The sequence below is a fragment of the Equus przewalskii genome, chromosome 15 (genome assembly GCF_037783145.1).
Source record: "Equus przewalskii isolate Varuska chromosome 15, EquPr2, whole genome shotgun sequence".
In the NCBI taxonomy this organism is placed as follows: Eukaryota; Metazoa; Chordata; class Mammalia; order Perissodactyla; family Equidae; genus Equus; species Equus przewalskii.
In genome coordinates this window covers 16,569,204-16,594,180 of record NC_091845.1, presented here as the reverse complement: position 1 = coordinate 16,594,180, position 24,977 = coordinate 16,569,204, and the positions used below count along the sequence as shown (strand labels likewise).

Sequence of the window (24,977 nt, the reverse complement as noted above, 5' to 3'; positions counted from 1 at the left end):
AGAATGAAGGATTTATCAGTATTCTCCCGGGGAAATGTCCTTCAAATCACATTCCCTCTACGGTCGCTCAAAGGAAATTAATATTGATGCTATTTTGTATGTTTAAAAATGATGTTTAATTTTCCCCCAAGGGGCATAATCCCAGAGCCTTTCTAGCATTCACTGTGTGACTTCTCTTTGTACAACAGAATATGCTGGTTTATACGATGACATCTCCACTCAAGGCTGGTTTATTGGATTGATGTGTGCGATTGCTCTTCTCACGCTAATATTGTTAACTGTTTGCTTTGTGAAGAGGAACAAAGGTGGAAAGTACTCAGGTAAAAGTGTTTCTTTTTATGACTTTCAATTTATTAAATAGTATTTTCTAGGAGGTGTTCTTCAGAGACTTATTTTTTTAAATTATTTAAGTCAAATTTACATTAGCAGATTAGATATACAGTGTACTGAAAGGAAAAGAAATCCCTATATTAACTGACCAAAGGGACTATGTGTAGTCCAGAATATTATCTCCAGATGGTAACTTGTTTTCTAGTTTCTAGTGCTTGAAATAGGCTCTAATGAGGCTTATAATATTTCCAAGCTTCTATTTTCTGTTGTAAAATATCAGAGATGTTGAGATGTTGCGAAGACATATTATGAAGTCACACTCATATATTTTCATGTCTCAAGAAGAAAGGACCTATTTAAAGATTGGCACCTGAGCCACCATCTGTTGCCAATCTTCTTTTTTGTTTTCTTTTTATTCTTCTCTCCAAGCCTCCCAGTGCATAGCTGCATATTCTAGTTGTGAGTGTCTCTGGTTGTGGTATGTGGGACACCACCTCAGCATGGCCTGATGAGCGGTGTGGTGTCCTCACCCAGGATCCAAACCAGCGAAACCCTGGCTGCCGAAGTGGAGTGTCTGAATTTAACCACTTGGCCATGGGGCCGGCCCCATGGACCTATTTATAGTATATCTCTATACATTCATCACTCAGAGATTTTTTGCACTAGTACATTCTAATAGTATTGGCTCCACTAGTCAACTTTGTTAGAGTTAACCATTGCTGGGAATGCATTTCTTATTACCATGATATATATTGGATACACTGCCTCCTGAATTAATGGTACACAAAACATAAATAAAAACCATCCTAGCTAATATAATGGTTGGCTTTAATTTCATTCAACTTTCAAATTTATTTTATCTTTTATATATATATAGTTGTTGCTATTATTATTATTTTTGCTTACTAGTCATGGTGTTTTTATATAGGGAGAATGATTTAGATCCTACTGCTATTAGTTTGATGATGTTCAGATTAGTGAGAAGTTCTTTACTGGCTTATGGTTCGTCCAGCAAATATTTATTGGGAGCCTATTATGTATATTGAACAGTCAAAGAAACAAACAAGAGCATAATTTCTGATATTTTGTAAAATGACTTGGAAAATTTATGCAATGATAGATCTCATTTTTTTTTCCTGTGAAGACTCAATTATTATGAATTCAATTTTCAGTGACTAATGAATGTTCTAGGTCATTAATTGGAAACTTTAAAAAGATATAGCATTTCCTTTTGAGTATCCCCAACAAATACTCATTTGTGAAGTGTGGCTCTATCTAAATTCTAAAGAAGCTTTCTCAAATGGTGCTCTTAAAGGAAAAATAAGTCAGCACTTCACATTTTAGGACAACTGAGAGAATCTTCTAGATCCTTGCAAGCAGTAGTAAAAGGTGCTGCAAAGAAGGACTTTGTTTGTTTTCCTGTTAAAGTGAAGCAAGAACTTCCTTGTTCTATATCCCACTATTTAGAATGTCTAATTTAAAATGTCACTACAGACCTAAATATTCTGAATATTGAGGCAATTTTGAGTAAGAGAAAGAGCAGAACAACCATAATCAACTCTTCTATTCACTTTAGTTTAGAGGCAGAGATCTGATATGAGCCTATGACATCTTCAAAAAGTTTAGGATAACAAAATGAATATTTAGTAATTTGCTCTTCATTAAGAGGCCATAACTAAATTTGACTCTTCCAGTAAGATTTATTGCCCATATAATATCAAATAGTCACATGAAAATCTACAACATTCTGTAACTCTGATGACAAATAAGGAGAACCCAGAAAATCCTTTTTCTTTTTTATTTAAGTGAAGGATAACTGATGAGTTGTAGATACAACCACAAAAAACTTGACTTAGGTGGCTGGCCCCATGGTGTGGTGCTTAAGTTCAGCACGCTCCACTTCGGTGGCCCAGGTTTGCAGGTTTGGATCCCTGGCATGGACCAACACCACTCATCATCCATGCTGTGGCAGCAACCCATATACAAAATATAAGAAGATAGGCACAGATGTCAGCTCAGGATGAATCTGCCTCAGCAAAAAAAAAACAAACAAGAAAAAACACCCCAACTTGATTTATTAGGATCAAAAAATTTGAGCAATACTATTCTTATTGATTATTCATCTTTCAACAGCATTGCTAATATGTCTGTAAAATTTATTTGTATTACTTTCTCCTCTATTTTTTTTAGTGAAAGAAAAGGAAGATTTGCATCCAGATCCAGAAGTTCAGTCAGTAAAAGATGAAACTTTTGGTGAATACAGGTAAACGTAATGTTCTATTTTAAAACTTATCAAAACACATATTCATCAGGTTATAAGCTTAAAAATACAAAAAGAAGTGTTTATTCTTAAAATGAAGCTTATAGGACTATATTGTAATGCCCCTATAAAGAACAATTTGTAAAAATAGGGCCTACTTAAGCGATAGCAGCTGAATTTCTGTGTGCAGGCGTGGGGTTGTAACTGCAAACTAGGGAGAAGTGGTGCCAAGAAGCTTTCTTGATGCTCTATGTGCTATGCAAAGGACACTATTTTTATTTAGACTGAATATCTATTTGGGGCAGCTAAAATATATGAAGTCACTCTTCAGCATGGCCATTATGAACCCAGGTTGTATTCAGTTTACATCCATAAATATATATCCTGTGCACCTACTGGGTGTACCTGCAAAGGTGAGTGAGTTACAAACCTTGTCTTCAAGACGAACCTAGTCTACAGAGGAAAAAACTTTTCTATTCCAATGGCTGTATTTAATTAAATAGAATAAGAGAGCAAAAAAGAGAGCAACTATTTCTGCCTAGGATGGGTTTTGGAAAGGGATCATTTGAAAGAAATAAGCTAGGCTTTAAAGGATGAAAAAGATTGTTAGTGTTAGCTGCTGAGCAGAGCATGACCAAATATGTGAGGATATAAAAGTGTGTCGCCATACATGGGAGAAATTGCAAGAAATCTGGTATGAGGCGGCTAGCTCTTGAGGGTGTGTTGTACTTCCCACTCTCCTGTTGTCTCTCTCCATCTTCCCCTTTCCACCCTCTCCATTCCTTAGCTCTTCTTCTTTGGGATGCTATTGTTTTCTGTCACGTCCTCTGTATATTGCAGCCAAGAGAGCTATTGCAATTTCCAGGCTTATATGGCCTTTAGCACGCATGAGACCAGGATCCATATCAAATAAGAGACCTGATTGGCCCAGATTGGGCCATGCCTGCATCCATTGCTATAATCAGGGATAAAGAGTACTCTGATTAGCTATCTTGCATTAACTGATATACATCTGAGCCTCATCATAGGCTCTACTTTGCTCTATACTTACCTTTCTTTCTCCTGCTTGGTAAATACTCTCTTTATGTTTTTCTATTTCTTGATAAGTCACTTTAAGTTCTTTCCAGAATAAGGAGCATTAAAGAGGGAAGAAGCAAGGAAGAAAGGAAGGGAAGGAGGGAGGAAAAGAGAGAGAGAGAAAGAAAAACTTGAAACTTTACAAATTTATAAATTGTGGCTCAAATTCCACAAGGCAAGGATCACAGGGGACCAATGTCAACTGTTTGAAGACAGTTGGAAACAGTTTAAAGACTGTTTGAAAGACAGGTATTACTAGTTCAATTTTACAGGCAAGAAAACTAGGACAGTGCCTTGTCAAAAAACTAATTTCTCCATGCTCTGCTGCTTCTTTAAAGAGACAGAGAAAATCATCCCCTAAACGATTTCACCTGGCATCCCATCAGAGTTAAGATGTGTTCCATCCTCTTTCCCTAAAACTACATGTTCATCAGGAACATTATTTAGTCTCCAAGTTATCCCAGAAGACAGTTTCCTGGATGTTGTGCCCTTGCATAACATGAATTCTTATCATTCCAGCTTCTGGAAATAGTTTCTTAACTCCTCATTGCCTGGCCCCCAAGCCAATGCTATATCTTGCTTTTGTTTGTTGGTTTTGCTTTTGTAACTGTAGAATCCCAATTCTGGAGCCAGTTATTGTATGAGTCAGGATAGGCTGGGTTATGCTGCTGTGAAAAACAATGCCAAAATATTTTTCTTTTCATTTTTTTTGTGCTTTATTGGTAAGGAAGATTGGCCCTGAGCTAAAAACTGTTGCCAATCTTCGCCCCCCCTGCCCCCCCCGCAAAGCCCCAGTACATAGTTATAGATCCTAGTTGTAAGTCATTCTAGTTCTTCTATGTGGGATGCTGGTACAGCATGGCTTGATGAACAGTGTGTAGGTCCATGCCCAGGATCCGAACTGGCGAACCCTGGGCCCCCAAAGTGGAACAAGTGAACTTAACCACTTGGCCACAGGGCTGGCCCCCAAACTTTTTTTCTTTCTCAAGTTGTGTGTCCAATGCAGATGGCTCTGGTCATCTTGGTCACTTAGGAGTGATTGGCTGGTGGGTGAACATCCAGGGTCACCACGGCAGTGGGATAGAACATGGCAAATTGAGGACTGGCTGTAAAGTGACCCATGTCACCTTTGCTCACTTTTCTTTGGCCAAAGCAAGTCACATGCAAAGAAGTACCGTCCTACCATATTTCCAGACAGCTGAGAGCTGGACCTATTTGATGAGGAGCACTGGTGACGACCACAAATTATAAAGTGCTAATCACATTCTTATTATATTTTTTCCAAATTCTTATTTTTAAAATTGTATAAAAATCATTTAATTTGGTATATAACTTTACAGTGTGACAGTAGTCAGTACTTAAAAGAAATCTTCATCAGAAATTTAGAAAAAGGTATCATTTTATAGACATTTTACTAATTCAGAGTTGCTTTTGTTGAAGAATAAAACCCAGACCAAAAATATAGGATATTTGTAGTTTTTATGTTCTAAAAATGCCGGCTATTTTTTTTTCATTTAACAAACCTGAGTTTTAAACTATATTAAAGAAAGTTCCTTTGTTATAAGAAACAGAAATTGATTGATTAACCTAAACAAAAGAGAAATTTTTGCAAGGATTCGAGGGAATGTACAGGATCAAAGGTAAAGACAGAAGATCAAAACTTGCTGACGACGAGTTCCGAAAGTTCATGAAAGCAAGGGAGACAGCGTCTGTCCTATGTGTATCTGACAGATTGAAGCTCTGCGTTTCCCACGAAGGCTCCCAATATTAAAGAGAAGCGGAAGTGTTATGAATAATAAAAATCGTTTCCCAGTTACTCACAATGACGTGCATTGGTTATGACTTTTTAAACATTTATTTGTGGAAGTGTCATTTGTGGGTTTATTTCTCCATCTTCAATGATAATGTGAATATCCTGAAAATTATGAGACCGATTAGCCCTGCTGCGTGAGGTTTGCTTTATGGCAATTTCTTATCTTAGGTTTTGTTGAACTATTCTTTTTGTTTTCTAGTGACAGTGATGAAAAACCTCTCAAGGGAAGTCTTCGGTCCCTCAACAGGGATATGCAGGCAACAGAAAGTGCTGACAGCTTAGTTGAGTATGGAGAAGGCGACCATGGCCTATTCAATGAAGATGGATCATTTATTGGCGCTTATACTGGGTCTAAGGAGAAAGGATCTGTTGAAAGCAATGGCAGTTCTACAGCAACATTTCCCCTCCGAGCATAAACACAGCGCATGTAAACAACATCAGTGGTTCATACCAAACTTCCATATTTATCTGTTCAAATGGGCTAGAACTTTCACATAGGAATAGAAATGTATTGGCAGAAGATTTCATCTAGAATTCGAACATCCTGCTATCATGTTGAGAACAATAGCGCTGCCTTGAAAAAATAAAATACCTACACTACAGGCCTATGTTGTTGTTTCTGTTCAGGTGCTCAAAATGCAGAACACAAATCTTGTATTTAGATTCACCTCAACTGAATCCAAAGTATCCACTCCCTGTCCTCCGTATTTGCCTGGTTTTACTATTCACTGTGTTTGCATAGATGTTGCTACCTTGTGGGTTTTTCTCTGTATGCACATGTGTATTCAGTCTCTGAGAACTGTCTTAAAAGATGGTAAGCAAACTGGTTATTTAAAATGTAAAGAGGAATATGAATGTCTTATTAAAACAGTCATTGAATATATACAGTCTAAAGTTATTTAAATTTTTAGTAGTAGAAGTCTTAGGCGAACAATCAACTAGTATTTATTGAGCTCCTAACTATTTGCCCAGAGATGGTCATATTTAAAGAGAATTCTAACTTTGTCAGTTTCAATAGGAATTTGTTATCTCTATCAGTTATCACATCTGCCAACATCTTTGTTTTTGTTTTTTTCTTGAACTAAATTCTGCTGCAACGGAAGCAGTGGTCAGAAGGCTATCTTATGAAAGAACAGGCACGAGGTGTCCATGATGCTGGAGTCTAATAACTGTATCTTTTAAATATCTCCATTTCTAAATTGACTGCTTTTACCTTTGTTCTATGTTTATATAATGGTATGCTTGCATATGTTTCATGAATGCATTGTACATATTATGTTAATATTTACACAATTTAAAATATAGATGTGTTTTATTTTGAAGTGAGAAGAAGAGCATTAACAGGCATGTTTGTATAGCTAGAGTTATATAGTAAGATACCATTTTTCATCATTTCAGAGCTACAACCTATAACATGAGGTTTCAAAACTGAAGATTTTGTATAAAGCATTTGGGTTTTGTTCTTATATTGCTTTTTCCAACAGTCTCAAAATAAAATGTCATATAAATATTGAGGGAGATGTTTTCATATTTTTCCAAATAAATTTTTGTTGTCAAGTGTTTTCCTACCCCAACCCCCCAAAAGAAAAACTGTTTACAGTAGAAATTCCTATACATATGTTTGCCTATATCATATTTTAAACATCTTCAGGGTGGGGTCTTTTTCTATGTTCTCCTTCTGTCAAAGTCAGTACAAATTCAGGGAATTTATTTCCTGATGTGGGCTACTAATCCTTCTAAGATTGTACATTCAAATGGTTTAGAAACAGTATGAAGGACTGTGCATGCATGTCAGTAAAATTCAAGGTTCAACTCCTCATTTTCTGGAAGCATTTTTTTTAACCTTACTATGAAATTCTTAATTATGCTTAACTGAAATTGACTCAGAGATTTTATTTTTTGAATTGTAGCTATGGGCATATATTGTTAATTCCTTAACTTTGATTTATGTAGCCCACTATATTTCTTGTGGACCAAAATTAGGGATGTTTATAATGGTCCATGCAATAATCCACTCGGAATATCTAATTCTCGTTTTAAACCTGTGTGTCCTCCAAAATGCATGGGAGGCAAAAGAATGTCTTATTTAAAACAATACTTCATGGGCTCAGGATTTGACCACACTCCCCAAATAAGAATTTCCAGAGAGGGAAGGCATCTTGGTCCTCACCTTCTGTGAGTATGAGGATCCACACATCCATCAGTTCACCTTGAGCTTTATCCCCATCTGATTTTTAAGGCACATCTTTTCTGGAGGAGGCATCATCAGGTTTTGACTTATCTGGGAGGAATTTCTGGTACTCAGCTACTGATGAGGCCCAGGGTGGGACTTATGAGTTTAGTTCTGCCATTATTCTAGTTCTTTTCTTTGCCATTAGCCAAAAAGATTTTAAGAGAATCATGTAGGTTGGAGGTAATCTGAAAAAAGCATTAGAAGTAGATTTTTTAAAGACTTAACAATCTTTAAGTTAGAAGTTCACACAAATAATGAAATGTTTTCTTTGCCTAGATCTTAAAGTTCTCCTTTAGCTGAGCAATAAGACTGTTTCTGCTTATATTTTCTGAATGGCCAAAACTTATGGATATGAAAAATGAGGTTGCATTATGACTTCCTTTTGCTATCACTCTCTATTACCTTTTCTCGATACCATTTGGCTTCTACTGGGAATCTTCAGCACAGAAGGAATAGGTCCCTGACTGACTTTCTCTAGTCTACTGTCAATATTATTTTAATGTCATAGATTTTGTATCATCTCAAGGATTGTTGGTGGGGGTGAGTCCCTAGGGAGCTGTCCAAGAGTTGGGAAAACCCAAGTTCTCTTCCTGGTTCCAGCACTGATTTTGTACATAAATAGGCAAGTTGCTTGACCCCTTTGCTTCAAACTGGCTCAGCTATAAAGTGCTAATGATGATCTCAGTTACCTTATCTTTGTCACAGGGTGTTTTTTTAATGAAAAGAAATTGAAAATGATAAAAGCTAAGATGCCTTTTAACTTCATAAACAAACCTTTAATCTAATGATGTATTGAAAAGTCACCCCATGCATACCAATTCAACTTTTTTCCTGTGAGCACATAAATATATTTTTATAGAAAAACAAATCTACAGGAAATAAAATAAATCTACTGTTCAATGAGCAGTGGGATTTGCATATGCCATCAAAAATGATTAATCAGAAGAAAGTTAAGCAGGGTCTTTGCTATACAAAAGTGTTTTTCACTAATTTTGCATGTGTATTTATAAGAAAATGTGAATTTGGTGGATTTATTCTATTGGTATAAAGGCATCTGATATTTTAGATGTACCCATATTTATAAAAGTGTAAAGCACAATGAAATTATGCTGGAAGTCTCAAATAATATTTTTTTCCTATTTTATATTCATGGAAGAGATGAGCTAAAGAGAGAACAATAATGAGAAATGTTGGTGTGTTTTTCTAAGCATTTAAAACATAATTGCCAATTGAAACCCTAAGATGTTTACATGCCATTAAGATATGATTCTTGTAACAATTTTAAATTGATTATAAAGGGATTGGGTTTGTAATCTGTGGTAGTATATATCCTAGTGTTCCCATAGTGAAATGAGTAGGGTTGAGCCAAAGTTTACTTTGTTTTGTATCTTAAATTGTTTGATTACATCATCAAAAGAGATAAAAGGTATGTAGAACTGGTTTACCTGATGACTTTTTTTTGGCTTAGAGAATATTCATAGTAGAACTTTATTAAAATGTGTTTGTATTGTAGGTGGTGTTTGTATTATGCTTACGAATATGTATGGTTTAAAAATATTTTCATTATACATGAAATTCAACTTTCCAAATAAAAGTTTGACTTCATGTACTCTAAAAATGTTTGTATCCTTTTCTATCCAGATGAGAAGAATAAGAATTTACATATCAACTTTATCTTCAATTGCCTCTGATCCCGGAATATCTATAAATGTAGAATAAATTAATAAATTACAAATGAGGCATGAAGTGATTTTGATTTGAATGACTATATTTACAAATAGACCATTTAATATCATCAACATCTACAAAATGTAACATGCCAATAAATTCTACACTTATGATAAATGCAGAATTAAGATGAATGTATATTCATTTGATTATTTTTAAGACAATGTAGAAATGTCACTGTTCAAGAAAATGTCCAATGTGCCATACTTTCAAATAAGGCTAGTTGGTAATTGGGACACCCAATCTGGCTCAGCAGATAACCTATTGAAAAGTTTGATTTTAAAAAGTGTTTTATGTGTACTAAGTACTTTACATATATTGTCACACTAAGCCTCTAAAACAATCCTCTGTTTGTAGAATTAAGGCACAAGATGGGTAAATAACTTGATGAGTGTAACCAGCATGGTCTAGAGCTAGAAATTAAACCCAGGGCTGTCTGACTCCAAAACGCAGGCTCATAATCCTTATACTCTAGTATATTGTTTTATTCCTTTGTTTCTCCACATTCTCTTAGAAATGCTAAAAGAAAGGTGTTTGAGTTTAAAGCTAACTTATTGATCATGTTTAGAAACTTCTTTTTAAGCTATGTGGTCAAAACATACAATAGGGGTAAACAGTCAATACAATATGTGTAAAACAGTTGAATGTGTGCAATCTAAAAAACAGTCATTGAAATAGGTTGATAAATTTGCTGCACTGCAATTCTCCAGGAGGAAAATATGGTATCCAAACTTGTTGGACCTTGGAGTTCTTGCAGACTCAATCTTGCGTCTCTTTCCCACTCTATTGTCTCCCTAACATATCTCATCCATCCAAGGGTTTGATTGTCACGTGCAGACAGATGACTTCAAGGTAGTATTAGCCCAGAATTCTCCTTACATCTGTGGCTTTTACATATGACTTCCCACTTGACATCTCCTCTCTGATGTCTGAAAGATATTTCAAACTTAATGTTTCAAAGGTGAATGCATAGTTTTCCCCTTCCAGCCCTGTTCAACACCCACCCCCAACTGTACAGTTCAGTGATTTTCAGCAGTGGTATCCATCCAAGTACTCAAGCCATAAACCTAGGCACCATCCTCCATACCAAGCTTTCTCCCTTCATCCATGCTCAATCCTTCACTAAATCCTGTTGATGTCATTGCCTATGTATCTCCTGGATCCACCCACTGCTCTGCACTGTGACCATTTTGACTGGACCACTTTCATGCCAACTGGTCTTTCTTTGTCCATTGGCTCCCCCTCCAATCTGTTCTCTACTATACAGGCAGGGTGATATTTAAAGTGCAGATCTGTTCTTGCTGTTTCCCTACTTTAACTCCCCAAAATGGCTTTCCATTACTCCTAAGATAATAATAAAAAGCTTCAGTTGGTCTTCAATGTCCTGCATGGTCAGACCCCTGCTAAGCTCCCAAGTCCCATCATTTACCATTCTTCCCTTCCTCTCTCCATTCCTGTCATAGTGATTGTGTCAAATACCTCTTATGCCCTGCTTCAGAGTCTCTAGACCGTGTCTGTCTCATACCAGCCACTGGTGGAGTGAGCAGATTGACATGGACTGTGATTGACTAAATGCAGGTGGAAATTAATAGTAGTGCTCATGATGCACCTCTTGCCAGGGGCTTTTCCCTAGCCACTATGGCATGAGATGCCATGAGACCCCACCAGGTGCCCACTCCTGCTTAAGTTGGAAGCATAGAGAAATTAACAACCTATGGGGCAAAGTTTTGTCCAAAGAGAGAAGGGAGCTGGTGAGTAAATTTCAAACTTCTCTTTTCTCCCACGTCCCCTCCCCTCTCTATTGTACATGATAGTCCCATGGATTAGTGCAATCATTTGCATTTAACAGTGGCCAACTCACTAGTGCACCTTCTATTGGTTCTCTGTCTTTCCCTGCCTCACTCTCCCCTTCCCTCATACCTAATACCGGTCTATTAGGATTGCACTCCCTAGTAAATTAGCAGCCTATACACTGATTGCTGCAGCCTCTGCTATCAAGGAATCCAGGCTAAGGCTCTTGTCTTTCATCAGCTCCAAGTATTTGGAAAATTCCTTCCTATCATGAGGCCCTTGAATCTCTTATTTCTCCTTCACAGAATCACCGATTTGCTTTCAAGTTTAATGTCATTTCTTTAGGAAAACTTCCCACGGCTGCCATAAGTAAGTCAAATCACTATATTTTGATGTATGATAATATTATGTATCTCTCATGTTTTGCACTAATCACTGTTGCAGTTTTACTTTTATGGTATGTGTATTTGATTACCATCTTTATTTCTCTGAATAGTCTAGAGCTTCTATAAGGGCAGAGAATGCATCTTCATTTTTATTGGAAATATCAACCATCTAGCATAGCGCCTGGCATCTGATGCTCATTTATTAAATATTTGTTAAATAAATGAATGAGAGTCACAAGGAGCAGATATGCCAAATAATGAATGCATTTGAGAAAATGCTAACCAGATGCATGAAGGAAGTCTCCGTTTGCACTCCTAACTCCTTTTACCCTACGTTCTCCATCTCAATAAATGACCCCACCATCCATCCAAGTAGTCAAGCCAAATACTTAGAATCATGCTTGGGTCACTCTTTTCTTCATTGTACTCCATCACCTCCTATCAGTTCCAACTCTGAAATATATTTCAAATCCATTCGTGTTTCTGTACCACTATTACTACTGCCCTAAACCAAGGCAAAGGCATTTCTTTCCTATGACTGGTCTTCTTGCTTAATTTTGGCCCTTCTTTCCAAGCTGTAAAACAATCCCAGTGAACTTTCTAAAGTATAAATCTGATTTTACTAATGTTTCTTAGTAAACGTAGCCAATATCCAAATTCCTAACCACAGGACCATATATGAGCTAGCCCCTGCCTACCTCACTGACCCTATCTCTTATATTCTTCCCCCAAAGCTATGCTCTGGCCACTCTGACCTTCTCTGTGTTTCTAGAACCCAGTAAAACTCATTCCTGCCTAAGGACATTTGCAATTGCTGTTTTTCCTGTCTGGAATGTTCTTCTCCCAAATCTTGTGTAAACTGGCTTATAGTCTGTTTAAAGGTCACTTCTTCAGAGAAGACTTTTCTAGTTATTGATTCTAAAGCGATCAGGCCCTGTTGCATTATTCTTTTTATTTCTTCATAGCAGTCATTACTATATTAATCTGTATCTTTTTTTTTTTTTGAGCAAGATTAGCCCTGAGCTAGCATCTGCCGCCAATCCTCCTCTTTTTGCTGAGGAAGACTGGCACCAACCTGACATCCGTGCCCATCTTCCTCTGCTTTATACGTGGGACGCCTGCCACAGCATGGCTTGCCAAGTGGTGCATAGGTCCACACCCAGGATCTGGGCCGGTGAACACCGGGCTGCCGAAGCGGAATGTGCGAACTTAACCACTGCACCACTGGGCCAGCACCTATTAATCTGTATTTTTACATGATTTTTTTTTCCTTCTCTGCCCTTATTACAGTGTAAGCTACACAAGTATAGCAACTTTGTCTTATTCATTGCTCTACAACAGAAATCAGCCCTAGCATAAGAGATCCAAAATAAATATCTGCAGGGTAAATGAACGAGCTAAAGCACCAAATGGGAAACCATGAAATAAACAATAGTAAGAAAAACACCTAATTAATCTGCTTATCAAAATCTATTGAGTTGAGTTTTATATTTTAAAAATACGCATGTATCTAGAATATACTAGACATTGTGAACATTTCACAATATATACTAATATAGAATCATTATATTGTACAGCTGAAACTAATATAATGTATGAAAATTATACCTCAATTATATACAAGAGACTATAAAGCAGCCTAAACAAAAACACGAAACTGCACAGCAGACCTGATCACAGAAGAAAAAAAGTGTTTTTCAAAGCTGATACCAAGCCTTCCCTTCTGCTTTTAGGAAAGGAAGTCGTTTTTAATGTTTTGTAAAACAACTACGTAACTCAGTAAGTAACTCAGTATTTGCAGTTATAAGAATCAGTGCACATTTTGTGGGGGGTAAACTTCAGTAAGTTGCATACAAACAAGTTAACTGCGGTACAACATGTATCAGAATGATTATGATGATTACAATGTTTATGATGTATGTTTATAATTCCACAGGGAAAATGTTTATATTATAAAACAATAAATTCCTACATGGAGTTGAGAATCAACTATGTTTTAAAGTGAATTTTAAAAAATACAACACATGCTTCTTTGATGAATTTAAACAGTAGAATCACCTTATAATGAAGTGTACCGTTTTAATAAAAGATGTAATTAAAAGACTCAACCACTAGATGGAGCCGTTTCAAAGTGATATAAACCGCACATAGAAAGTATCCTATAGTCAAGGTCTTTTTTCCTTTGAAGGCAGTTTTCAAGATTTAAGCTTGTGTTACGTAGGTATTACTTATGGATTTATTTACATTTCTTATTTACTTCTAAATTGTGATCTCATAATAGTTATTAACTTTCATTAATTCAGGTTTTGTGAAGTATATAAATCTTTTCTAATTTTGAAGGGATCAGTAATTTTCAAATCCTAACACAGTATGATGAAAATATCCTGTTATAATACTTAGGACATGAAAAAATTAGCTTTATATATTTAACCTTTTCCTATCTAGTAGAAATACGTGGAAGTGATCTCTGAATTATTTATATTATTATCTATTTGCAAACAAATTGATATTTCTTAGTTTTTTCCTTGGTATATGAATAACACAGGCACAATGGTAAAATATTTTCTGATGAATATATGCGTACCTAAATATAATAGTAGTGCTAGTATCACAGGACTGTTGTAAAGATAAAAAGGGAGTTCAAATAATGTAAGTACCTCAGCCACATGCATGCTAATTACACACTATGACATAATAATTAAACATTTTTATAAAAGTATGTTAACTGAGAAGATGTAGTTATGGTCATGTTGATAATTCTACAATAAAGGATAAGATGTCATTTGAAATAAGCTCTATTTTATCAAGAAAGGTCACTAGGAAAAATCTGAGTTGATATATATTGCAAATAAAACATTAATTTCAAAATCATGTTGAACTTGAACTTCAGTACATAAAAGTTAAATGCCTTACATAATTGGACGTCTCTCAGATTAATAGTCTCAAACTTCAGCAGGCATCAGCATCACCTGGAGGGCTTGTCAAAACATGAGTGCTGGATTCCATCCCCAGAGTTTTCGGTTCTGTAGATCTGGGGTGGGGCCCAAGAATTTGTGCTTTTTTTTTTTTTTTGTGGTGAGGAAGATTGGCCCAGAGCTAACATCTGTTGCCAATCCTCCTCTTTTTGCTTGAGGAAGACTGTCACTGAGCTAACATCTGTGCCAATCTTCTTCTATTTTATGTGGGCTGCCCCCACAGCATGGCTTGAAGAACGGTGCTAGGTCCACACCCGGGATCTGAAACTTCAAACCCTGGGCTGCTGAAGCAGAGCACACAAATTTGACCACTGTGCCACCAGGCCAGCCCCAAGAATTTGCATTTTTAGAAAATTCCCAGAGTCAGCCCTGATGGCCTAGTGGTTAAAGTTTGGCGCTCACTGCTTCAGGGGCCATTCACTTTCCAGTCACAGAACCACACCACTGTCAGTCAGTCGCCATGCTGGGGGGCAGCTCACATAGAAGAACTAGAAGGATTTCTAACTAGGATATACAAACGTGTACTGAGGCTTTGGGGAGACAAAAAAAAAAAAAAAAGAAAAGAGGAAGATTAGCAACAGATGTTAGCTCAGGGTGACTCTTTCAAAAAAAAAAAACCAGTTCCCAGGTGCTGCTACTTCCGCTGCTGGTCCGGGAGTGCACTTTGAGAAACACTGACCTAAAACAATGCATAAATCTCAAAACAATCAGTTAAACTCAAGGAAAATTCAGAAGGAATGAAATTGTTCCATCAGTTCTTTAAATATTCTTTTCATAGAAGAAGCAAATTGACTTTCAGAAAGAAAAGTAATGGCACATTCCCTTCATGATTTATAGATTAAAATCTACAACACAGTAATATAAATTTTCAATATTTTGTAATATCTGACAGAGAAGTTTTATTTTTTCACCCCAAGAAATGCTGGTATAGGAAAAATTGCTCAACTTCCTATTGCATTAGATTTTTTTTTTATTAAGCAAATGAAACAGCTAATCTTGAGGGACACTGAGAAGTTATGAAATGGTTGGAAAATTGCCTTAGCATCCATTTTGGTTCTAGGGCAGAGCAATCTCACGTTCGCTCATGGGTCTCTCCAAATCTGCGCAGAAAGTCCCTTTTGCACTGGGATAAACAGCACAGGACTTTCTTAAATCCTTCAATACCCTTAATCAGTTTCTACCCTAGTCTATCTGCTATTTCTTTATCTTCCCAGCAGCTGTTGAAGCACATGCTTACAGCAGATTACTGTAAGCCCTCTCTAAATTATCCTGCTTCCCAGGACCCTCTGTGCCTCTCCGTTTCACAAATCTTAGGAAGTTTTGGAGTTAATGGGGACACCTAGTGTATATGGTAAGATAAACACACAAATTACTATGCAGACATGAGAACCCAGTTTTCTAGAGAGAAAGCACCCATAATAGTACTTCTTCCTGAAACTATAATTTAGCAGAGGGGTAATACTCTTCATTCTCAGGTTTTGCCATGACGTTAGAAAAATTTACAACTTAGTTGTAGCTGTGGTAAGTTCAAAACTGAGACATGTAAACCGAGTGCAGTAATATAATAGTAAAATTTAAAGAAATAGAATGTTATTAGTCCCTATAAAATTGGCAAAGATGAAAAATGATCATAATGGTTAGGGTTGGCAAGGGAGATGATAAATTGCTTATAACTCCTGCTGGTAACCCAAATTGGTAAAAAATTTAAAAAGCAATTTGGCAATATGTATCAAAATGCGTAAGAAGCCCCAAAATATATTCTAGGAATAAAATTAAGAATACTGTGTTTCCTTCAATTCGCATTAAACTGTAAGGGAAAAAAATCAATATAATGCAAAATGTTTAAAAGGTCATTTTCAAATAAACCTGTTATGAAGATAGCATTTTATAGTGACAGAATGTCAGAACAGAAACCCCTGGAGTTCATACTCCAGGAGTCAATACTCTGTCATTATATATAAACCTTGCATCTATTTGCATATGCATATTTCCTGGGAAAAATCCGTAATAGCTTTAGTCATATTCTTGAAGATGCCCCTATGCACAAATCTGCATTTAAATGGAGATTTAGAGGATTCTTTGATGCCAAGTTGATGCACCATCCTTAGAACCCCTGATCTAGTCAACTAGACATTTAACGCAAGAGGAAATTGAAGTCTAAAGAAAATAAGTTTCACAACGGCACTCTACTAATTACAGCATATAAGGAAAGCATATAGATATAGCATAGTTCCATAACTGTATCTATCTTTGTATCCATATATCTATATGTCTCTCTCTGTTTTAAAAAAATATGTATAAACCCCTATAACATGTTTTGATGTTTGTGCTCTTACATTTGTCATTGTTCAGGATTAGAATCCCTTGGTAGAAAAAAATAGAATAGTTTAATTTCATTATTGTACAGAATGAGCCCAGAGAAAGGGACATGTCCAAAGGCCCCTTGCTTATCTACAGTGAGGAAAGCCAAAAAATAGCCTTCAGATTTTTAGGTAGATGTATTTTGCGTCCAATGTTTCAGATTTCAAATCTTGGCTCCTCCACTTTCTAGTTGTCTGACCCCACAAGCCCTACAGTTTTCTCATCTGTAATAATATCTAGCATTCAGCTTTGTGGGAAGGAATAAACGAGAAAATTATAACTAAATTAACAAGGAACAAAATAGGCTCTTACCAAATGGTTGCTGGGCACTGTAAGACAAATACAAATACCGTTAAGATATAATTATTTATCCTGGGTGAAAGCAAACAAGATAATGACTATGATTGTCAAAATGGAAGCATCCATAACTGCTTATAAAAAATAAAAATCCTATCGGGGCTGGTCCAGTGGTGTAGTGGTTAAGTTTGTGCACTCTGCTTCAGCCATCAGGGGTTCAAATCCTGGGTGCAGACCAGCACCACTCATCAAGCCACGCTGTGGTGGCATCCCACATAAAATAAAGGATGATTGGCACAGATGTTAGCTCAGGACCAATCACCACACACACACACACACACACTATATATATATATATATATATATATATATATATATATATATATACATCCCTTATAATTTATATCATCGATCTTTATAAAATATCTTAACATCTTAACTACTATGTATACCACAAGTTATATCAAAACAGTTTTTGAATGGGAACTATTGACCTTTTAATCCTGCCAGAAACCTCACATCTTTCCACTCCACTGCTAGAAGCAAAGCTTCTCTGAGAGCCATTCCCACCTCCTAACCACCCTCATTGAATTCATCATGTCAAAAATCATAATTGTCTGCCACCTTTCTTGGAAAAATGTCTGGCAGTCATTATAATTGAAACAGGTGGCGGAGAATTTTGTGGGCTGACTTCTAATTGTAGCTGACTGCTGGGCTTCACTTGAATGGGTAGTTCAACATCCTTATAGTTTAAGTGAGGATTTTCCAAACATTAATGAAACGTGGGAGGTCTTAACCTCCCTTAAGGATTTCAGGGCATTTATACTTTCCTCAGGACTATGGGCAGATGGTCATCGCATTCATCACCCCACCCATTGAAAGTATATGTGTGTCTTTTTGTTTTCCTTGCAAAATTCTTCCCTCCTCTGCCAGCCTTGGTCAAATCAGAGGACACGTAGAAAGCAACTAAATGCTTGCGCAACTCCCTATTGTATAGTTAAGTCCACTGGAAGACACATTCTACTGGAATCCTGGAGATGGTTGGACACATGGTATCTAAAGTGTTATTTATACTTTGGAAGTAGTTACAATGACTACGCTTGCCTAAATAATTAAAAATGCATATTCCATATCAAACAAAGTCCATGATCATCACTCTCACACTGCATACATCGCAGTACCAAATTAACATTCACTTCATTTCCTACTTATCAACAGCTAATAATAATAATAATAATTATCACCCAATATTATTATTATTGGGTGATAATACTTGATAATTGATAATAAAATGCATTATCTATTTTTTTCCCTCAAAATATATCTTAGCACTTCAGTGTATGAATTTTGAAGTCAGTATAGTTGATGAAAGAATGTCAACTCATTTTACACGCCAACCCCAATCACATGGTAGTGATTGTTTGGAGAACTGTCTGGAGAAGGAAAGCACATTGAGGTAGGCCAACAGAGTGCTGAAATTGATTAGCAATGTCTGCCACAGACATAGGAGTTGAGAGTGGCAGCACGCATACAGTCTATTTGCTTTTCCTGGGTTTGTGATTATGAACCCTAGGTTTTAAGAGTCAGAGTTTCCTGGATTTAATTCCTGGCATCACCACTTTCTAGCTAAGTAACTAAATGACCTTACGGAAATTATGTAATCCTCAGAGCCTATATCAGTCAGTTTCATTAGCTATAATTGAGGAAACTAATAATTTCTCTTTCTCTCTCTCTGTCATTCTCTGTCTTGGTGGTTGTGATTATTAAATGCATTTAAAGCGGTACCTGGAATATAGCTGAGTGTTCAACAAAGTTAGATAGTTCTATTACTATTGCTACTAATGATATTACAAAGAAAGGATATTTCTTCAGGTTCACCACACATTGAAGAAGTAACCAGCCAGCAGATACATTAAGAACTCATAGCAATCTCTTACCCATTCTCCTAACTGGCAAAGGTCATCCTTCTCAAGCAGGTCCAAAACTAAATCCTGAAAGCATAACCTTTGCAGGAGATGCTGTGGCATGGTCGAAGGTGTGCCGACCTTTGAAACACCGTGGCCTCAGGCAGAACCCAGGCTACGCCATTTTAGCCAGAACTATTGGGCCAATTATATGGCTGGGCTTCAGATACCTACCCGAACTTCCTCCCTAGCTTGTCGTAAGATTTAATTGTGATACTGCAAGCAAAGTTAATTTCTAAATTAAAAAGTACCATGCATGTGCAAAAATATAGACTTTTAATGTCATTTAAAAATTTAGGGTCTGGCCCCATGGCCGAGTGGTTAAGTTCATGCACTCTGCTTTGGTGGCCCAAGGTTGGCTGATTCGGATCCCGGGTGTGGACCTATGCACAGCTCATCAAGCCATGCTGTGGCTGTATCCCACATAGAAGAACTAGAGTGACATACAACTAGGATACACAACTATATACTGGGAGCTCTGGGGAGAAAGAAAAAAAAGAGGAAGATTGTCAACCGATGTTAGCTCAGAGCCAATCTTCCTCACCAAAAAAAACCCAAAGCAATGTACTTTAAAAAAAATAAATTCAGAAAGCTCAAAGAACACCACACACCCATTTACCCATTAGCTGAGATTTTCAATGTTAGTATCTTGTTGCACTTGTTTAAGATTATTTTATTACTTATTTAAACAAAACTTCTTAAAGAACCAATTCCTTTGATTGGAATCCTTTAGATTCGAGGGTAAAGAATTCATGCTGTCAAGAAATCCCAGTAACTATTTTCATATAGAATTAAGAACAGATTTAAAAGCTGATGGTTGCAATGTTTGCTGAAATGTTAGGGTCATCCAAGAAGATCAGGACTGGCCAAGTGACTTTGGAACAAGCTTATAAGGGTCATGGCATAAGGTTGTTCAGTCTCTGAAGAGTCCTAGATGGATGACAATTTTGTTGGGCTCAGCCATGTGGAAGGAGGGTCTAAGAGCAAAGTCAGTCTTGGAATCCTGTAACATCAACTTCTTGAAAGGGATCTTAATTGCACTATTTTCCAAAGTAGCACGAAGAGCTTCTTTCTATGAGAAGAGCTCATCTTCTATTCCTTTACAGTAAGATGAAATTAATATCACTGCTTTAACAATTTTGGATGTATAATAATAAATAAACTGGAAAGCACTGTGACACTCCCCTTGCTAACATCTGCTCTTCTCTGGTTTTTACCAAAAGAAGCTGCATATTATAGCCGCCATGCCTTCCTACTGTTTACGCTCCGTTTGCAGATGGCAGAAGGAAGTTTAGCTGTAGTGTACAGTCTGTGCATATCATTATGATGAGTTATTTCAGCTGGGAAATCAGTATCTAAAAAACATCGTGACTTTTGGTGCCAAAAATAAGCATTTTTCACTTAAATTTTTCAAATAGAAGCCAAAGTCCTGCCATCCATCTCAGGGTACACACATCAGATGGTTAGGTTGAAGGTGCCACCTCATTATGCAGTGTTCCTACTGGTGAAACATCTGACTTGGACACTTTCCTTCTCACCAAAAAACGGTTTTGACTTTTCTTCTTTAGATAAAAAGACTCCCATATTCTGACTATTTCTCTCCCAATAATCACGCTTAACGTAGATTATTAGAACAGTGGCTTCATTCCTGTGACCACCTAGGTTACCATTTCTCAAAGAAGCTTCTCTGGAGCGCCGGCACCCCACTTCATAGCATTTGTCCCTCTGAGGGGTGGGTGGATGGAGGGAACAAAAGGCTTCTGTGATCAAAGGAATGTGGAACTAAGCGAACTATGTCCCTTCTTTGAGAGTTGAAATGCATGTTAAAGACTGCAAAAATATAAGATGGAAGCCCGTTTAATCCAGTGTTTCACAAAGGTGTTTGTTCTTACAACTCTTTCACAGAATCCCTATTAATCTCGTGTGGGACATTGTGAAAAGCATAGTTTGGGAAATGTGGATCTCAACTATTGCCTCCTCAGCTCTTAAGCATATTGCTTTATTCTTTATATAAATTGAGATTTATCTCATTTGGGTGTTTAAAAACCATCCATTGCGTAATCTCTAACCCCTACTTAACGGTAGGCTGTCTGGTTCTCCCCAAAGAAGAAGTAGGAAATTATTTTCTATTGTTCATGTTCACAAAATGCACTTTTTGCATCCATGACCAAATTAGTGGTTTTGATTTTAATTGTATCCCCGGTGGACCAGGTAGAAAAGTTAAAGAGAAATCTCATTCTCTGAGCTGGTAAATAGCACGATACTTCTCCAGCCAAACTAAAGAAAAAATATTGAGCAAGCTCTCAGACATGTTTTCCTTCTCACAAACTGAGTATGTTCATGGCATAATTGAGACACAAGACCTTGGACAAGTTTTCTGCAAAACCTAGGAAATGGTCTGGAATAATATCAACTAGCACAGCGTTTAAGAGCTCAGGTTATGGATCCAGATAGACCTGGTCTCAGCTTCATATCTCTAAACCTATTAATCATGGGAACCTGGACAAATTATTAAATTCTTCTGACATTCTGAATGACTTGAATATTAAATGAGTTAATGAATATAAAAGTGTTTAGCACAGTGCCTGTTAATAAAGCACATTCAAATACAGTCAGGCAGTGCTAAAGGATGGCACTGCCTGACTGAGATTTTTGAGAAATGTGTCATAAGACAATGTCATCATTGTGCAAACATCCTAGAGTGTACCTACACAAACCTAGATGGTATAGCCTACTACTCACCTGGGCTAGAAAGTACTAATCTTATGGGACAACCATCAATATGTGGTCTGTCATTGACCGAAAGGTGCTTATGTGGCCCATTAATGTAGTAGCTACTAATTTTATTCTATCCGTGAGGATATGAATTGAGAAGGAAGCCAAAATGTCCACTAAGGCTGATACCACTTACTTCACTAACGCCCATGCTGATGACGTTGGTCTGAAATTTGTGCTGAGTATTAAAACTCATCCTTTTGTTTTCTTTTTATTTGTTTACTTTCCCTTCTGAGCCTTTTGGGAGTTTCTTAGATCACCTCACAGAATTCTTTCTGATGCTGAGCTAATGTTAATTGTGCAAATAACCTATGTATTCCCATAAATTAGGCTTTACTTTTACTGAGCTGAATAGCTTTAATAAGCCAATAATAAAGGAAGAGAGTGTTAAAATAGACGCAAATCTATTAGTTATCAGATGCCAGACATCTAAAAGTGTGGGAAAAGAGCCTACCTGATAGAACTTGCAAACTTTAGTTGGTTGAGAACCAGTCAGATGTCTCTGAAACAGTTCACCAACAATGAGGGTAAGAATTTGGGAAAGAATGGTGGAGCATCTTTATCCTGTGAGTCTTACCTCACCTACTTCTCTCAAAGCAGAAGGGTCGGAGGTGCTTCCTCCTTTGCTTCTAGAAAAAGTAACTTCAGAATCATAAAGCAACCTTGAAATGGGTCACCTGAGGTTGAAATAACACAGTAGACCAGTGTCTGTCTTCTATCTGAAGAATCTAAAGAGCAAGAGATAGACAATGTAGGGTAGACAGGCTGAAAGAGAGAAACCTGCCTTGGAATCACCTTGCACGCCAAGTACCTGTTAGAGCAAAGGATGGGCAAGTGTTTTCTGTAGTCCTCACGAGGACCATGAGGGAGTGAGAGCCAGCATGGTGCAGGGTCAGGGGTTAGTGGTCTAATCTCGTCCAAGAAGACTCTCCTGGAGGAGAAAAAGCATCAGCAGAGAAAATCTGGATTCTAAATTCTGGATTCTAAACGAACTGCTACAGAAGTAAGTGACCAGCATAATGGAAATCTATTTGCCACAGTCAATGGAGCTGGAGGAGAGAGTTCACCAATAAGAGGAGGGCCTTGGTCTCCAAAGAACCAACAAACGCCTCTAATAAAGGAAGAATCAGCAACAAACACCTGCCAGGCTTAGAGATAAATAGAGGCAAACCAGATACTCCACACACCCCCCCGTCCACCATCCAGATCCCATATGCTGGCTTACTTGAAATCAATATTATCTGGATCCAGACATTCTAGCATCCAAGCTGAGGATGTTTTTTGTAACTTAAACCAATAAAGGACTTTGAAATTCTTCAAACTGACCAATAAACTCCTAGAACTGCTGAACTTTTCATCCAGAGACAGGGAGAGACTTTCTTCCATTGAGCATAAGGACAGAGGAAGACTGAAGAAAGTTACTTTATTAATAACAGCATTTCTGTATTTAGCCTGCGCCAGGCATTGCACTGGGCACTTTGCCCACACTCAGTGCTCCCCAAAACCATGAGAGATAAGTGTTGTTATTTCAATTTTCAGGTGAGACAATTGAGGCCCCAAGTCACTCAGCTGCTGCTAAACAGCAAACTGAAATGCGGGCCCAAACCTATGAGACTCTAAACCACAGTTCTTTCCAGGACATCACAAACCCGAGGCCCAACTTACTTCTGAGTAGAACACATCACTCTAGAGAGAATCCCAATCACTTTAATATGCAAACATTTTGATCAGAATATTATGGAACTATTTAATCATATCCATTGCTCTCTAGAGTAAAGATGGTTTAAATTTTCTAATGTATGTTATAAAATCACTCTGAAACTAATTTGGTAAAATAGCTCCGTTTTCAGCTCTGCAAGATCCTAAATAACAAAAAAACCCCTTCATTTAGAGTTGGATTAGATACTAAATACTCTTGAGGAGATCTTCCTAAAAGGAAGGTAAAACTCCCCAGTTTCATCATGGCTTACTTTATTACACCCATCAATTTTCAATTATAGTGGCAGAAACCAAAATAGCCGCAGTCACTGGGAAAAAAGAAAGAACATTCTAAGGAGCCAATTAGTCTAAGACTCCCAAAGGCTTTTGACAACTTTTTATTTCATTCAAGTTTCCTTCATTAAATAAAAAATAAATGGGCTTAGGTAAGGAGAGAATATTCTAAAGGATTCTTACAAGAGTGGTGAATGGGACTTTTGTGATGGGGGAGGTACTCTCATCATAAGATCAGCAAAGGTCTAGGACATTAGGCAAAGGGATTTTTCTTTATAAGGAGGAATAAACAAGGCTAGGAAGTATCTGATGTGGGGAAGTGGGATGAGCCAGGAGAACAGTTTGCTCTAAGGTCAACCTATTGCCTGTTCCCTGGAAGGGTCGTTAAGGAGGAACTATGCGCTGCCTCAGGTTGAGGGTGGGTCAAAATTCAGAGGCCTGGAGGAAGGAGAGAAAATTGAGCAAAGTTTGCCCAACAGGTATTTTGTTACATTGATGGGGGAACAAAATGGTTTCTTTCTTTCTTTCTCTTTTTTTTTTGGGGGGGGGTGAAGAAGATTGTCCCTAAGCTAACATCTGTTGCTAATCTTCCTCTTTTTATTTTTATTTTTTTTCTCCCCAAAGCCCCAGTACATAGTTTATATCCTAGTTGTAGGTCATTCTAGTTCTTCTATGTGGGATGCCACCACAGCATAGCTTGATGAGCCATGTATAGGTCCATGCCCAGGATCTGAACCGGTGAACCCCAGGCTGCTGAAGCAGAGCGCACAAACTTTACCACTCAGCCACAGGCTGGCCCCAGAGATTCACTTCTTTTATCTTCTTTAATCCTCACAGCTTAACTAAGTTTCAGTTGCTATTATCAGAATTATTTTCTAACATAGAAAATTAAACTTAGAGAGGCCTAAGGCCTCACAACCAGTTTTGTAACCAGGGCCAGTTGAGTCCAAACTCCTGCCCTTAACTGCTGCACCTTACTATTTCCCATAATCCAT

At 37.3% G+C, this 24,977-nt stretch overlaps 1 protein-coding gene across 26 annotated transcripts in view; it reads left to right on the top strand.

Annotated features, from left to right (window-relative positions):
- Window positions 1-6,994, top strand: part of CHL1 (cell adhesion molecule L1 like) — a 211,558-nt gene extending 204,564 nt beyond the window's left edge. For all 26 annotated transcript variants that reach the window (XM_070576746.1, XM_070576745.1, XM_070576762.1 and 23 more), the window contains 3 exons: window positions 189-320; window positions 2,521-2,593; window positions 5,680-6,994. In XM_070576746.1, coding sequence (XP_070432847.1) covers window positions 189-320; window positions 2,521-2,593; window positions 5,680-5,896 — 422 coding nt within the window. In that variant the 3' untranslated portion in view covers window positions 5,897-6,994. The remainder of the gene's footprint in view (window positions 1-188; window positions 321-2,520; window positions 2,594-5,679) is intronic.
- The last annotated feature ends 17,983 nt before the right edge of the window (window positions 6,995-24,977 follow it).